The sequence below is a fragment of the Nicotiana tomentosiformis genome, chromosome 8 (genome assembly GCF_000390325.3).
Source record: "Nicotiana tomentosiformis chromosome 8, ASM39032v3, whole genome shotgun sequence".
Classification (NCBI taxonomy): Eukaryota; Viridiplantae; Streptophyta; class Magnoliopsida; order Solanales; family Solanaceae; genus Nicotiana; species Nicotiana tomentosiformis.
Genome location: NC_090819.1, coordinates 119,721,713 through 119,737,865, shown reverse-complemented (window position 1 = coordinate 119,737,865; position 16,153 = coordinate 119,721,713). Strand labels below are relative to the sequence as shown.

At 37.4% G+C, this 16,153-nt stretch overlaps 1 protein-coding gene and 2 long non-coding RNA genes across 4 annotated transcripts; 2 read left to right on the top strand and 1 right to left on the bottom strand.

Moving 5' to 3' along the window:
* Window positions 1-111: 111 nt before the first annotated feature.
* Window positions 112-2,578, top strand: LOC104103240 (uncharacterized). Its single transcript, XR_011410586.1, has 3 exons — window positions 112-380; window positions 1,318-1,417; window positions 2,364-2,578. It is a non-coding gene; the product is annotated as an uncharacterized lncRNA (long non-coding RNA).
* A 90-nt stretch (window positions 2,579-2,668) lies between these two features.
* On the top strand, window positions 2,669-3,866 carry LOC104103238 (uncharacterized). 2 transcript variants are annotated; one of them, XR_011410588.1, is made up of 3 exons: window positions 2,669-2,775; window positions 2,881-3,410; window positions 3,636-3,866. It is a non-coding gene; the product is annotated as an uncharacterized lncRNA (long non-coding RNA). The 2 variants fall into 2 exon arrangements; XR_011410587.1 differs by having other exon boundaries at window positions 3,622-3,866.
* A 392-nt stretch (window positions 3,867-4,258) lies between these two features.
* Window positions 4,259-8,075, bottom strand: LOC104103237 (nudix hydrolase 8). Its single transcript, XM_009611129.4, has 9 exons — window positions 7,609-8,075; window positions 6,609-6,844; window positions 6,384-6,449; window positions 6,122-6,259; window positions 5,937-6,014; window positions 5,802-5,852; window positions 5,682-5,716; window positions 5,153-5,261; window positions 4,259-4,711 (listed from the first exon to the last, which is right to left on the bottom strand). Exons 1-9 carry the CDS (start codon window positions 7,745-7,747, stop codon window positions 4,505-4,507), a joined length of 1,059 nt encoding a protein of 352 aa, XP_009609424.1. The 5' UTR covers window positions 7,748-8,075; the 3' UTR covers window positions 4,259-4,504.
* Window positions 8,076-16,153: the final 8,078 nt, after the last annotated feature.

The window sequence follows — 16,153 nt, the reverse complement described above, 5'->3', positions numbered from 1 at the left end:
TTGGAATTTTTTTTTTTTTTTTTAATATTCTTCCTTTATGACTCTTTGTTTATTATGGTTTTAGTTATATGTATATATATAATTTTTCTCATCACAATTCTAATTATAATTATATTTTTATATAATTTTTCTCATCACAATTCTAATTCTAATTATATCATTGTCCGCTACTCCTATCATTATTTCTTCATTTTGCTTTCTACTTTATGCTCTTTACGGATCATTTCTAGTTTGCAGGGAAAAGGAGTGACGAACTATCTTTCTTTATACGTGCCTTCAGTTCTTTTAGAATGGATATTTGATCAAATGCCTTTTTGTCCGATAGGTTTAGGTAAAGTTGAAATGTCTACACCATTCCATTCACCGCAGGTACCTCGCAGGTAATTGTACTTTATGCATCAAGAATAACAGAACATGAATGATAATTTTGCAAATACCATCTTTACGAGATTTTATGACAACCAAAAAGGGATAAATGGATTCCTCCTGAATAAGTAGTAGTTAGGACTACCGTTGGAAGTCAAGATTATGGATAGGTTTCAAATTTAAAACCGGCCGTGAAAGCTGCCTCTACCAGTTTTATTGACTGAAAACAACATCTGCACATTTGGAGAGCCATGCATTACATTTCCCAGGTTTTGAAGAGATCATCTGGCTGTTAGCAGATCATCATAGATGATAAAATTGTATGCTTGAACTATGTCCCCTTTGCCACTGACATAAAGCTTTCGTAAACAGAAGATGAGACATAAAGCTTTCGTAAACAGAAGATGAGGCATTAATGTTATGGGAATGTAGTTTGTTGTAATGTTGCATCCAGCAAGAAGGAACTCCAAATTCAGTAGAGGTTCTTAAGTATTTCCAGATAAGCAAATAAGTAATACAGTCACAGATAACCACCCAAATCCTTGATAATGCTCACTTGGTAAGTTGAGGTAATCTAGCCACTGGAAAGTGCTCTGAGTTACCTCTATGGGATGCACAGTGTGCTTAAGGGTGTATTTTAAAATCAAAGCCATAGATATATGTTCAATCAATGCATGCACGCCTCATGCTTATATTACATTTTGGAATACTAGAGAGGATTCTTTGCAAGTACTAGACACCTGATTGATTCTCAGGTTGCAGTATTTGGATGCTCACCAACTTTCAATGGAAAATTCAATCTTACATAGGACCTTAAATTGGCATACTTTCATGCTTCAATAAGCTGATTATGGACACATTTTATGCTTTATCGCTATCACCACACAGAGTTGCATGGAAATCTTTGAAGTTGCTCCTGCTAAATGCTGCTTTTATGTTGCATGACTGCAGACCCTTATCGTGTGGTAGGTCCTCACCCCCAAGGGCTAGGAGAAAAGCTCTTTCATTTGACTACCTTAACAGAGGGACAAATGGCATTGAACGTGAATTGGTGAGAGCACTTCCTGATGCTACTTTCATTCAGTTAGGGTTGCTAGCTCGCTGCATGTTTTATGACTAACACTTCCTCTCTGAGTTTATCACCTTCTATCTTTATTAGTCTCTCCTTTCCATGGGATGCTGGACCATTACCTGTTGAAATCTTAGTGCTTCTATTACTTCATTTCCCATAATTGTAAGCTTACTGCTGTATTTCTTTCTAGCTTCACTTTTTGTCTGGTGTGTGTAGTTAGGATAAATGTTTTCTTGATGAAAAATCAGGAATTTGGCTTTTATGAGCATATGCCTATTTGTCTACAATTATACAAACTCTCACTCCAGATCTCATGCTTAAACCAATATGTAACCATCATATCAACCTGTTTTGAAACACCGCACCCATGCCCTATCTCCACTTTCTATCACTATCATATCTCACGTATCTTCATATCCAACCAAACACATAAAAATGATTTAGGAAATAATTTTCAAGGTTCTATAATAATTATGCCACACCAAACACACCCTCTTCATCTATTATACCTTATGGTATCAAACGGGTGTAGGCTTTACCGATGGTTGAGTAAACCAAGTTCCAGGCTTCCAACAACTTTATGTTTCCTTTTAGTTTCAGTATGTCTGGTTTTTAAATGGTGGGCATGCCTCAGCTGTATCTTAAATTCTACAGATTTCGTGTTTATTGCTTCACTTGATATGTACAGCTATTTTATGCTCTTGATCTTGAAAATGAGGAAATGCCTTTATTCTATTCCATTCCATCATCTTTTCAATATAGGCATGCTTTTGTTTTTCTTTTTTCTTTTAAATAAACCCCTCACCGTATGAAAAAAAAAAAAAAAAAAAAGCAGTTGGTTATTTGTAGCAGTGTTCTGGGCTTCTGGCAATGCAGATGTCCTTCCGTTATACCAGCCCTAATTGGTTGTGTGGACGCACAACAGGATAGCATGATGGTGGACGTAGAACTACCTTTTTGTACGAGACCTTTAAACAGATTCTCTTGCTCCAGCAGATTTACGTGGCAGCGCGGAACAGGAGTTACTAGATACCAAATGGTTCTCCTCTATTGATAACAATTTCACTGATCTGTACACTTTTGAGAATGAAGAAATCTTCGCCAAAAGCAAGGAGAGTTCAAACACAATTTGGAATGGTAGGGTCCTTAATGTCTTCTCCTCATCTTTTCTGGCTTCTATGTGTGAGGGGGGTTCTTTGGTTGGTTAAAACTCTTTTATTTCTGACTGGCAGGTTTTCCATGGGATGTACAAATCCTCATTTTATGGATTATATAGACCATGCTGAGGGGACGCGGTTTGCAAATGAAGATGCAAGGAACAATTCAAGTTTATTGAGGTTGCCATTTGAAGTTCTTACAGTTTACTGGTCTCTCTTCTGAGCCTTTCAATTGCTAATGAACTGATTCAGTTTATTCTCATGGACATACTGACTTCTCTTCAGCGAAGAATCATCTTCGTCCACTGCAGGTCAATGTCGTTTGTACTTATTGCCTTATTGACTTGAGCAATATAATCAGTTTTTTTTTTCTCTCATCCAGTGGTGGTTGACTTAGACAGACAACAAAAGAACTCAAATAATAAAAGGAGAAGCCAGGATATATCCGATTGGAGCAAGGAGACGAGAAGTTATTTGCTAATGGAAGAAACTGAACAGGAATGATATTCAGTAAGGGAAAGAAATGGATGAGCCAACGAAGTTATCACGGCCACTGAACCAACCAAGTGCAAAGGCAGCTGATTACCATCCTGCTTTCTATGAGAAGAGGTTAGACCTGAACAATGATGGATTGAGGGAGGCTAGACGTGATCCAGGAGAGCCAAATTCAAGATCCAGATATTTCTTCCAAACTTCAGGGTCCAAAAGACATGTATGCACTTGTTCAGACTTATCGATTGGAGATGCCCTTGGTGACCAGGAGCCTAAGTTACACATTGACCAACCGAACCTCAAAGGGTCTATCAAATATCCTGGTGAACATGCTTCCTCATGTTTTATGTCTGAACCAATGATTTTTGAACTAGATAGCCCCAGGTGCGCCTACCAGAACTTGTTTCAGGACCCTAAGAAGGGCTGTGGGTCTGAGGATTCATTTCATGTTCTTGGTTCCCGGGACACAGTTACAGGAAATGTTGTAAGAGACCTGATTTCCTGAACGGTGGAGATAAAGGTGTTGATATGCAGGCATTTGATAGCAGGCAAGTTGACCCAAAAACTGAAGTTTCTGCCCGGTGCAAGGGTTTGTCTTCAGGAAAGGAGAAGTCATTGGATGGATCAGGTTCTGTCAATAAGTGTAGCGACTGTGAGGAACCAAAAGAAAAAACTCCAGAAGTGGACAGGACAAGATTGTTTAACTATTCTGAACGTGCACAAGAAACATCTTCATCTGTAGAGACATCCACTGTATTGAAGGGGGGTCAGGACAGTTCAGATAAGTACGTATCTTCTAGAGTTTTGCCGAAGTCCTAAGTACGTACGTATCTTATCGTATTCTAACTTCTATTAGCGACTCTTAAATGCCATTTAAAGAAAAATACAAAAAAATAACCGAACCGTATCGATATCAAAGATAAACCGAGATAATTGAGCAGGTTTCGAAAAGTCTTATTTTGGTTATGCAAAAGAGAATAACCGAAAAAATTGGTATGGTACATATTTTATAAAATAACTGGTCGAACCGAACCATTGACACCCCTAACTATATTCAAGCACCATAAGCCAAACTTCTGTGAAAGTCACCTACCCACAATAAGTTCATACTTCATACAACAACTAAGGTTATGATGGGGATAAAAAAGGGCAAGGAAAGATATTAGTGGAGTGGCAAAAAATACTGAAAGTTAAATTAGTCATAAGAAACATAAATGTCACATATTTACAGAGTCCATGTCCAAAGGAGAAGATATATACACTGTATTAACTTTTTTCTTTTCCTTTGTTTTTTGCTCCATCGGAAACTCTGAGATAACTTTCTTATTACAGGTCACTAATCCATAGTGGAAGATGATCTATCTTCATCGAAGGGAAGTCGAGATCTAAAAATGCATTGAAAATGCTGATCGCGATGCTAGTTGGCTTGACAGTTGGAATTTGAATCTTCTACTGTGTTGAAGTACAAGGAGGATAGTTTACCATCAAATGTAGAGACTAGTTGATGGACAGATAATCCACAGTAACGCTTTCCCAGCCGAGCAATGCAAATGTCTATGATCTTTTTAAACATGCTATCTGCTTGGACTAATGGCTGCTCAACGAACTTGACGAGAGGCATCCACTGCATTATAAAGACAGGCAGCTTAAGTAAGACTTCGTTTCAAGTCCTTATTTTCTCATTGCCTCTAAGTTTGTCTACTATTCCGTGCTTGTCAATTAATTCAATCCCATTGCCTATTTGTGCATTCACGGCTGTAACCCCTCCCCTACTCCCTTAACTAAAGGCTTCAGACAGTAATGAAACGCAACCAATTCCCTGAAACTATAGCCTGCCCAATAAGATGTCAAAATCACAGAAACATTTCGGTGTAAGCTCATATTTTCTTTCTCAATATTATTGAAGTTTTTCATATCTTTACTCCAGAGGTACAGATAATGGAGAGACAAGTATATAATATGGGTCGTATGACCACTGAGAATCTGAGATGGGAAGAGGGAAACCTTTTAACATGTCGTCTATTGTAGGAAAATAAATGACAGGTTTCTTTTTCAACATGCTTACCTTGGCTGCCTGAATTTCCAGATCATCAACCATGATCCTTGTTGACAGGGGTCTTAAAAGGCAGACGAAGAATAAATCGGACTTTTCAAAAGCTACATTGTGAGCATGCCTGAAGAAGAACAGATGGTAAATTGAATAATGGTCTCTACTTGGGAGATGGTAAAATGAACAAATAGTGTTGAATGCAATCACCATGTTCACATGCTATAATGTGTCACTTAAATAACATATCAGAGAGCTAAAAGCCAAATTCATTATCAAGGATAGTTCTATAGCTTTTCTAACAAAATGTCTGTATCAGATTCACATCCTTTCCACAAATGCCTCACCAGAAGCAAGAAGTGAAATGGACGGTGAATGAAGTTCCGAAGATGCTATGTATTGGACCAAATCTTTTGCTTGGATAATTTAGCTTTTATGTTTTTTGTTCTTTCTACTTCTTTTCTGCTATCTGGTAGAAACACAAAAAGTAGCCACTTTTCATAAAGATAGAATCCATCGACATTTGAAGAGACAAACATTTTCTCACCTGAAAGCAATAACCTCCTCAAATTCAGTATCGATCTGGAAAGATTAGAAACGAATGTTATGTTATGGCAGCTCTAGATTGCATATTTATAGGGGAAATATGTTCCTATGAACATCTTACCCCAGTCTCCTCCTTCACTTCTCTCACGACTCCTGTAAAGATCTCCTCCGACTGATATTGGCATTAAAAGTTAGAATGAGTTTAGTGATTGAAGTGAAGATTTCATGTTTGCACAAAACTGTAACCAGAACATACCTCAAGAATGAAGCCAGTTGGTATTTTCCATAGACCTGAAAGAGCGGGCGCAGAATGTTTCTCTTGTACAACAAGCACCTAAAGCAGTCATTTCTTGAGGTCAAGGGACTACAGAAGATATACATGTAATATTATGGCATGCTATATATAGTAGCTAGGAGTGTCTTTTTAACAGATATATGTACCTCATTTTTGTCATTGATCACAAAACCCCCAACTCCAACTTGATGAGATGCATTAGAAGGAAGCATGCACGGATCATCGGGAAGCCAATATGTCATCATGATATATCCTCTTTCCGCGTGATGGTATTGAAATCCTTCCTATGAAATAAGTTACTTTAGAGTTTGACTTTGCACTATAGGATCATGCTATATACTTTATTCTTCAGATACTAAAACCAAAATTATTTGAAGAAAAAAGTTTAGTACTGATGATAGTCAATACCTTTACTGCTACAGGAACAAGATCACATTTCTCAACTGGTAATTTAAGCCAAATTCCCTTCTTCCCCTGCAGTGTGCAACATCAATTAGAAACTAGGTGTTCCATAAATTGTAGTAATATATTTATATCTGAAGAAACACTCAGACTGGTGGCACGTGCGTTGTTCTACAATCACAAGCATCTCCGCAATAGAACAAGCGAAAAGTGAAAATGCAATGGAAGTACCTTCATTTTCCAGTGGGAGAGAGATGCGCGAAGTACAGATGCAAATATATTGGGATTGGATGGGAGTGTTTGATGATTAATGACTACTCCTCCATATTCATCATCAGAAGCATCAAGCATTCTTACATCTCTAAGATACAGTCCTGTACCATTTATCTGACAAGAAAAAGTGTCTACTACAAGATTCTCTTTGCTAATAGAGCTTGCAGCATCATAAGAAGCCTTGAGTACAACACCTAGATGTAAAACAGGCAAAAGCCAATATGAATGTCAGAAGAAATATCGAACATATATCATCTACTTTTAGCATTACTATGTTATCATCTCAGATGTAGCCACTGCCTTCTATTTCTTGTCTAATGATACTTTGTACTGCCTCATGGTAGATTGTTCTACTTTAATGACCTGGAGCCTAACAACAACTACCCCTCAATCCCTTGAGGTATAAGTCCATTATTATATGTAATAACAAATAATAAGAAAAAGATAGTAGTATCTCTAGCATTAGAAGTTCTCTACATTTTCTGCTGCTACAAAAGATAGTAATAAAACCTCAAAAGGGCAAAAACAACCCAAAAATGAAAAAGGCTTGGTATAACACAAGCATAAGATTTTCTCAGATAGAACTCAAAAACTGGAAAAATTGCATCCCCCCCCCCCCCCCGCGTACATGAAGGCCCGACAACGTTTTTTAAGAGTTTAGCAACATAGCACAAGACACTAAAAGGACGGTTCACCATTTAAACAAATGCAAGGCAGCAAGAAAAATGTATGCATTTGTTTAACCATCTTTAGTGCAAATTAGCTCATAAGACTGTTGAACTGTAGCTGTTTGGGGGGGGGGGGGGGTGAAGATTAGAAAAGGGAAAGAAGAACATGGGGCTGGCCTAATGATCTTCTGATTAAACTAAGGAAATCCAAAATCTAAAGAGAAAATTAAAATGAAAACAACAAAAACCCCATGTTTAAAACTTCTCATTTTCCCACATTAGAAAATTACCTCTGCAAGAACAGAACTTGTGAGTCCCATTGAGACCAAACATTAGTTTTGTATCAAGAAATGAGCTTGATTTCTTCACCTCTCTACCAACTAACTTAGATAAAGACAAGAACTTGGAATTAACCAATTCCAACTCCATTCTTTACACACTACAAAAACAAAGCCTTTTTCTTGTCGTTTAAACTAATTCCAGAGAGCTCAGTCCACTGAAAAACCAACTGTTTTTACTCAATAAATACCCAAAAATTATTATATCATCTGTGATCTCAAAATCTGGAAACGTTTTGTGAAAAAACCTGCAGATATCCTTGCAGACTAAAAACAAGAATATCTTGGGCATATTCCACCCATCGGAGAGTACTAAAAAGATTCAAAACTAAAGAATAAAAATGTAGAAACGGATTTGTTGTTAAGTAGTATGGTTAAGAAATGATATTTTATAGCAAAAAGTTAAGGTAAAGGGTCTTAGGTGGCAAAAATTGTGGTGAAAAATGAACCTTGAATGAGAAACTATAATGAAACGACAAACAAGGTGGAAAATCAAGTGGAAAGATCTTCGGCTGTTTGTATCAACTTAATAATTGTAGAAAACGAGGTAAGTAAAATGGAATTGACAAGAAGCAGAAATATATGAAGTCACTGTAGAGACTATAGAGGAAACAGGGGAAGACCAAGGACTAGAGCAGCATAAGTACGTTTACAACTCATTAATTTGGTTTTTTCCAGAAAAATAATGATAGATAACAATCTCAAATCATCCAGAAAATAAGTGTTCGCATAATTCTGGCCTCGATATAATTGTTATGTCCGAATTTATTTAGCATAGTTGAGCTGGCTTGGAACTTAATTTTAAAACTTCCGTTTCTTTTCAAAAAAATAATAATATACTCAGAGGCGGATCTAGAATATACGAGACGAAACTCTATTATTTTTTTATTTTCAGTATTCAGGTTGTCAAGCTATTTATAATTATTGTTGAGGTATACACGTACATACTAAATATACGTAAAACACTTCGTGTACGCTTTTGTATTTGGGATATGTGAACGGCTTTACTTGGACAGTGTAACAGCACGTGATTTCCAATTATCTGGCCGGAACTCACGGAGCTTTGTATTTTCATTTTTTATTTATTTTTTCTTGTTTATTTAGTTTGTTTTAAAGCAAATAAAATTCTATCATTTATTCCGTAAAATTACATTCTTCATCCTTTGTGTTAAATGCAAATATCCAAAAGGTAACTGTGTTAAGATTTTACAAGAAAATAGAGGCTTTTATTTTCTCTAGAACTACAATGAAAGGTGGAGTCAAATTCTAAGAAACGTTAAATTAATTAAAAGCTTGAATAAAATTACGAATCACAATAGTCGTATTAATGAAGCTCAAGTTGCAAAGAAGTAATAAATATTACTATACTCCAGTATCTACTGCTGTAAAAGAAATTAAGGAGAACTTCATTAATTGAAGAATTGAGGAAAAGAAGAAAACCCCTATAGCCTAAGGATAAGATCGTATTATTAGCATTTCTCAAATTTTTGAATGTTATTAGCATGAATCATGCACGGAAAAAGCATCATCAGAACCATGAAAAAAGCATTATATTTTTATTCATATAGTGTAATTGTTTATGATATAAAAATAAAATAAAATAATAGATAGTATGTGGTATAGGTTGAAGAGTATTCCACGTCTGGCCGCGTCCATTTAGATTTTAATAAGGGCTTTTCTGATGGCTTGTACAAGTGGGTGGACCTTTTTAGAACCACCATTAAAATTTTGAATCCGATAAAATAAATATTGACAAAAATAGTCTCCGGCAAAATTTTGGAAAGTGTACTCCTGGCGATTGAAATTTTCCCATAGAAAAAACTCTAACGGTTGATATATTTCGTGACAAATTCTGATGATCACTATATGAAAAAAACTGGTAATTATCTATTTTCCTAATAATGTTATTATCGGGATCAAAATTTAAACGGCGACACCGAATGCTCCTATGCGCGCAAATCACCTTATCGGCCAAGCCCATATCGAGTAGACAACAAAAAGAAAAAATGACACTATATAGCCGCTGTAAAAATAATAGCAGAAAAATATATAGCATATATATATATATATATATATATATATATTCCGTATGTTATATATAAAAATTATACACGTTTATATATTTTTTAACTATCATATGTAAATAGATTATGTCACCGATTAAAAGTGATAATACCCCGCAAAAGTGCCCAAAGCACACTTATATTTCGTTTGGAAAAAGAAAGAGACATGGAACAAATTAGCACGTGATTATGTTTTTCTGCAGTTGTGTTTGATTTAATTTTTATTTTCAATTTTAAAAATAAAAACTGAAGTTTTTGGAAATAGAAAAAAGCTTATACCTAAAAAGAAAATATTGAAATACTTTTTTAACTTACATGACCAACTCTTTCCAAAATAATAAAGCATTAGGTGACAAGATTACCCTTGGTATGTTTACCTTGTTACCGAAATTAACGAAAATATGCTGATTCTTAAGAACGACGTTTTCGTCCTTTTAATGATTATATACTTTGTGTAAAAGTTTAGATTGAGATTGTCAATTCAAAATACCAAATTGCAAATAATCATATTTCTCTGTAACTTTAAAATCCTATTGTCCAATTCTCAGCTTTTTCACACTCTTGTATCAAAATAAATAAGTGCTTAAGAAGTTTGTCAAAGCCCTTTGTCTTTATCGTTTATGTTCTCTTTTCTTTCTTCTAGCAAATATATTTTTCTAAATAATTTATCTGGTTGTCTTTTCATTTTTAAATATTAATATGGACAAGAACTCGTATAAGTCCTGGAATGGGGCATCATCCCAATGGTTGAAACTAAAAATATAGTTAAATGGTTTATTTGAATATTTATCTTATGGGATGTTGTCTAAAAATGGTTAAATGGTTTATTATATTTGAATCTTTGTCTTGTTGAGTGTTGTCGAAAGATGGTTAATGGTTTATGTGAATATTTGTTTTACACAATCTAAACATAATATCAATTCGTTAGTCAAGAGGTTATAATATAAATCACAGTTTTACGAGTTAGGAATATAGTGATCTTCTAATTTATTGTCCACTTCTGTTCTCTTTATTTATTTCTTTGTTAACTATGTTAAACATAACTCTTTTACGCCATATCTTTGAGAGATATTTGCTGCTCTTTAGGGAATTTCCTTTCCTTATAAGAAGTCCTACCCAAGGACATAACAAAGCCAATTAAATAAGAGGAACATTAATAAATCTAATGAGATCGAGATAATCCATCAAAACAAACTTTTAACATCGTAAATCAAGCAACAAAGAGAATTATACTACTCTCTCCGTTCCAGTTTATGTGAACATATTTCCTTTTTGGTATGTTCCAAAAAGAATGACCCCTTTATAAATTTGGAAACAATTTAGCTTGAACTTTCAATTCTACCTTTAATGAGAAATTTTTATAAGCACACAAATACTTTGAATCTCTTTTTGACTTGTTTAGAACCACAAATTCTAAAATTCTTTATTTTTTCTTAAACTTCGTGCACAGTCAAACATGTTCATATAAATTAAAACGGAGGGAGTATAAAATGCATAACATTTTAATATAGTTTAGTCAAGTAACCTACATCAATCTACTAATATAAAAGAGAAAAAATTACGAGAGAATAAATTCTCCTCCTAACTAAGACTTAAAGACGAGATGATATTGTGTTTTGTGAGAAGGAAGCCTCAATTTATAAAAGTGCAAAATTTCCCTCCAAAAACAACAACAATAACAATAACAAACATAAATAGTATGTACGCAGACCTTAACCCTTACCTTTAAAAAGATAAAAAGACTGTTTCTGACAGATCCTCGACAAAATTTTCCCTCCAACAAAAGAATACATATAGAAGAGTCCTTTTCGAGCAATTTTTTTTTCTTTTCCATCAAGAAAAATAATTTTAATTATGCCATAATATCAGGGCAAACCCTGACAAAATCAGCATTGCTTTCCAGCATGTGAAAAGTACTTCTCTTGCCCAAAACACGTGTTGCCCCTATTTCTGTGCCTACTTATTTGTTTGAAGAGAAAATAGTTGGATGCTCTCTATGTCAACGTCTTTGCACATAATAACCATTTTTGTCCAAGTAATTGTTGGCTACGTGCCCTATCTCCTTTGCCTATCAATATGTCAATATCAATAGCAAGCTGCACATGCATATGAACGATATTATGTCCCTATTGGATGATTAGAATAGAATTCTATACTGTTAAAATCGAATTTGCCCTTCGAATGATTAATCGAAACTAGAACATGATAGGTCAAGGTTCAACCTCGTATTATATCTAACCATGGTGCGGAGTTAGGTTGCGTCGTGACCCAGAGACCAATCAAGATCGAGATCGGTCAAGATCGAGACAGAGCAAGATAGAGATCGAGTGAGACCGAGGGAAGCTTATCGAGCCAAATAACGGAAAGTCAAAATATCCGCAATCGGGGGAGGATCGCGGCAGAACTCCCGGCACATATCAAGAAGATGCCGATTAATTAGCCTATCATGAGATTCCTTACTGTATTTAGAATTGTATCAAGAGAAGGACTCCCCTACTATATAAAGGGGGTCTGATCATTTGTAAGACACATCACATTTACGCAATACAAAGCAATATACTGCCTTATTATAGCTTTCAATATCTTGTTACTCTGTTCTTATATCAGTTGAATCTTTATTTGGTTTGAGAATGATCAAACTCGAGGGCCAAGGCTATTCGATTCGTTTGGTTTGTATTCATTTCTTTCACAGTCAATTTCAATATTAATATATATATTTTCTTAATTTATGCCAAGTTATATCACGTATCCTTAAAACCGCATATAAATTCAATTATTATCCGTTTTTGATTTGTTATAATAGTGATTGCCTGGTACTAACTTTTATAACACACACCATTTTACACTTGTTCTTGTGAGTATCTTTGATTCGAGGCTAAAATACAAAAATGTCAAACTCTCAATCAACACCTCTACATGTTGACAACGAGTCCGGTCACCAAGGTGAAAATAACAACATAGCGTCTAGTAACGAGATACCGCATGCTGATCCCGCTAGAATTCCGATCGCAGATCCGATCGACGCTAATTCGCATGTGGCTGTCGATGCAAATTTACCTACCGACCTCGAAAATAACATTCGTGGTGGAGCCAGATCAGTGACTCAGAACACACAAAACGTTGAAGGAGACGGGATCAACCAATGAATGATCTTCGAAATGTTGCAAGCTCAACAAGCCGCGATAACACAGTTCCAAAACCAGAACCATGCACCAAGCAGGATCGAGCTCGAGCCATCCCAGGAAGTTATTCACAGGGTCGAATCGGTGTCAAGAAAATCGAATGGAAATGAATCGGGGAACGATCCTGCAATCATGAAGATGCTCGAGGAACTAACGAAGTAAGTTGAATCGGGGAAAAGAAGATTGAAGCAAACGACAAGAAGGTGGAAACCTATAACTCCAGGGTTGATCAGATCTCGGGGGCACCACCAATATTGAAGGGTTTGGATTCAAAAAAATTCGTACAAAAGCCCTTCCCCCCGAGCACGGCTCCCAAACCGATCCCCAAAAAGTTCTGCATGCCCAAGATTCCTAAGTATAATGGAACGACCGATCCGAACGAGCATGTCACCTCTTACATATGTGCAATTAAAGGGAATGATTTAGAGGACGACGAGATTGAATTCGTGTTACTAAAGAAATTCTGGGAGACCTTGTCAAAGGGAGCGATGATATGGTAACATAATTTACCGCCTAACTCTATTGATTATTTTGTAAAAGCACACGCCGGAGCCATAAAGGTCGAGACTAGGAAGTTGGACCTTTTCAAGGTAAAGCAGAAAGATAACGAGATGCTCAGAGAGTTTAAGTCTCGGTTACAAATGGAATGAATGGATCTACCACCGGTCGCCGATGATTGAGTCGTTCAAGCTTTCACTCAAGGACTAAATGTACGAAGCTCAATGGCTTCACAGCAGTTGAAGCAGAACTTGATTGAGTACCTGGTTGTTACCTGGGCTGATGCGCATAATCGGTATCAATCGAAGATTAGAATCGAAGACGACCAGCTGGGGGCTCCTTCCGGGTCCGTTTATCCTATCAGGCCCATTGACAGGATCAAAAGGGACATTGATCGAGAACCAAGGTTGAACAGGGATCGATATCAGCCGTATAATGGAGATCATAGTAGCAACAGACATGGGCGCAACCCTGAAAAGGAAAAATGATCGAGGCCAGAGCTCTCGAGGGCTCATGAGCAAGAATGGTTTCGATAGGCATACCGGACCTAAAGAAGCACCACGATTGTTAGAATATAACTTCAATTTCGATGCATCCGCCATCGTATCGGCTATCGGACATATCAAAGATACTAAATGGCCTCGACCTCTGTAGACCGATCCAACCCAGAGAAATCCCAACCAAATGTGCAAGTATCATGGCACCCATGGCCACAGAGCGGAAGATTGCAGATAGTTCAGAGAAGAAGTAGCCCGGTTATTCAACGACGGGCACCTTCGGGAGTTTCTAAGTGATCGAGCCAAGAATCATTTCAGAAATAGAGATTCCAACAGACAAAACGAGCAAAAAGAACTGCAACACGTTATTCACATAATTGTCGGAGGGGTCGATGTTCCCCAAGGGCTAGTGTTAAAACGCACCAAGGTGTCGATCACAAGGGAGAAGCGAACCCAAGATTACATACCAGAAGGAACCTTGTCCTTCAACAACGAGGATGCAGAAGGGATCGTGCAACCCTATAACGATGAACTGGTAATATCTGTACTCATGAATAAGACTCAAGTTAAACGTGTGTTAATTGATCAAGGTAGTTCGGCCAACATCATTCGGTCAAGGGTCATAGCACAACTCGGCCTACAGGATCAAGTTGTGCCCGCGGCCCGAGTGCTAAACGGATTTAACATGGCATGTGAAACTACTAAGGGCGAGATAACTTTTCTAGTGAATGTGGCCGGGACCATCCAGGAGATGAAGTTCCATGTGATCGAGGGCGACATGAGGTACAACACCCTGTTCGGGAGACCATGGATCCACAACATGAGGGCAGTGCCCTCGACCCTTCACCAACTTATAAAATTCTCGACACCAGAGGGAATCAAAACAGTCTACGGGGAGCAACCCGCCGCAAAGGAAATGTTTGCTGTTGATGAAGTTATTCCGGTATCGGCACTCTCATCGACGAAAGGGTCAAATTCGAAGGAAAAATAGGAGTCTAAATATAAACCACAGTCATCGGCCTCGACCCAACTAGAGAAGAAGGGGACTGATGAAGATGATAATTATGGGGCCCCTCGATCCTTTATAATCAACGGTCGAAGAGTTGGAACAAGTCATACTAATCGAATATCTACCGGAACGAAAGGTATACCTGGCCACGGGGTTAACTCCCGAGCTCAAGAAAAAACTTATTCAATTTCTTATAGCTAACATGGATTGTTTCGCTTGGTCGCATCTCGACATGACAAGGATCCCACCGGAAATCACCACCCATAAACTAAGCTTGGACCCGAAGTTCCATCCGGTGAAGCAGAAAAGAAGACCCCAGTCCGAGATCAAGCATGCCTTCATCAAAGACGAGGAAACCAAGCTTCTTAAAATAGGGTCCATCCGGGAAGTAAAATACACCGAATGGTTAGCAAACGTAGTGGTAGTCCCTAAAAAGGAAACAAACTTAGAATGTGTGTAGATTACAAAGATCTAAATAAAGCATGCCCAAGGATTCTTTTCCATTGCCTAATATCAATCGCATGATCGATGCCACGGCCGACCATGAGATCCTCAGCTTTCTCGATACCTATTCCAGGTACAACCGAATACAAATGAACCCGGATGATCAGGAGAAGACCTCGTTCATCACTAAATATGGAACATACTGATATAACGTAATGCCGTTTGGATTAAAAACTGCTGATGCCATGTACCAATGCCTAGTAAACCAGATGTTCGAAGAACAAATAGGAAAATCGATGGAAGTGTACATTGATGATATGTTAGTTAAGTCCCTGCGACAAGTGAGGCTTGCTTAGTTAGTAAAAGTACCTCCACCCACGACCGTTAGGTCCTGGGTTCGAGTCACGCTGGAGGGAAAGTATGGAACCACTATAGATCCTCCTAATTTGGGAGTGGTTTAAAAAAAAAGTTAAGTCCCTGCGAGCAGAGGACCATTTGAAGCATTTGCAGGAAACCTACAGTATATTGAGGAAATACAACTTGAAGCTGAACTCGGAAAAATGCGCGTTCGGGGCCGGGTCAGGAAAATTTCTCGGATTCATGGTATCCAACCGAGGAATCGAGATCAACCCCGACAAGATCAAAGCTATCGAGGACATCACGGTAGTAGATAACTTAAAGGTCGTGTAGAGGTTAACCGGGCGCATAGCCGCCCTGGGACGATTCATCTCGAGGTCCTCCGATAAGAGCCATCGATTTTTCTTGTTGTTGAAGAAGAAAAATAACTTCACATGGACCCCGAAA

Bases quoted from the DNA above. Each gene is read 5' to 3' on its own strand.
- LOC104103237 (XM_009611129.4), bottom strand. From the start codon at position 7,747: ATGGAGTTGGAATTGGTTAATTCCAAGTTCTTGTCTTTATCTAAGTTA. The intron at 6,845-7,608 runs GTAATTTTCTAA...TTTTACATCTAG, and splicing joins CAAGTTCTGTTCTTGCAGAG to GTGTTGTACTCAAGGCTTCT. The intron at 6,260-6,383 runs GTATTGACTATC...CTTATTTCATAG, and splicing joins TTGTTCCTGTAGCAGTAAAG to GAAGGATTTCAATACCATCA.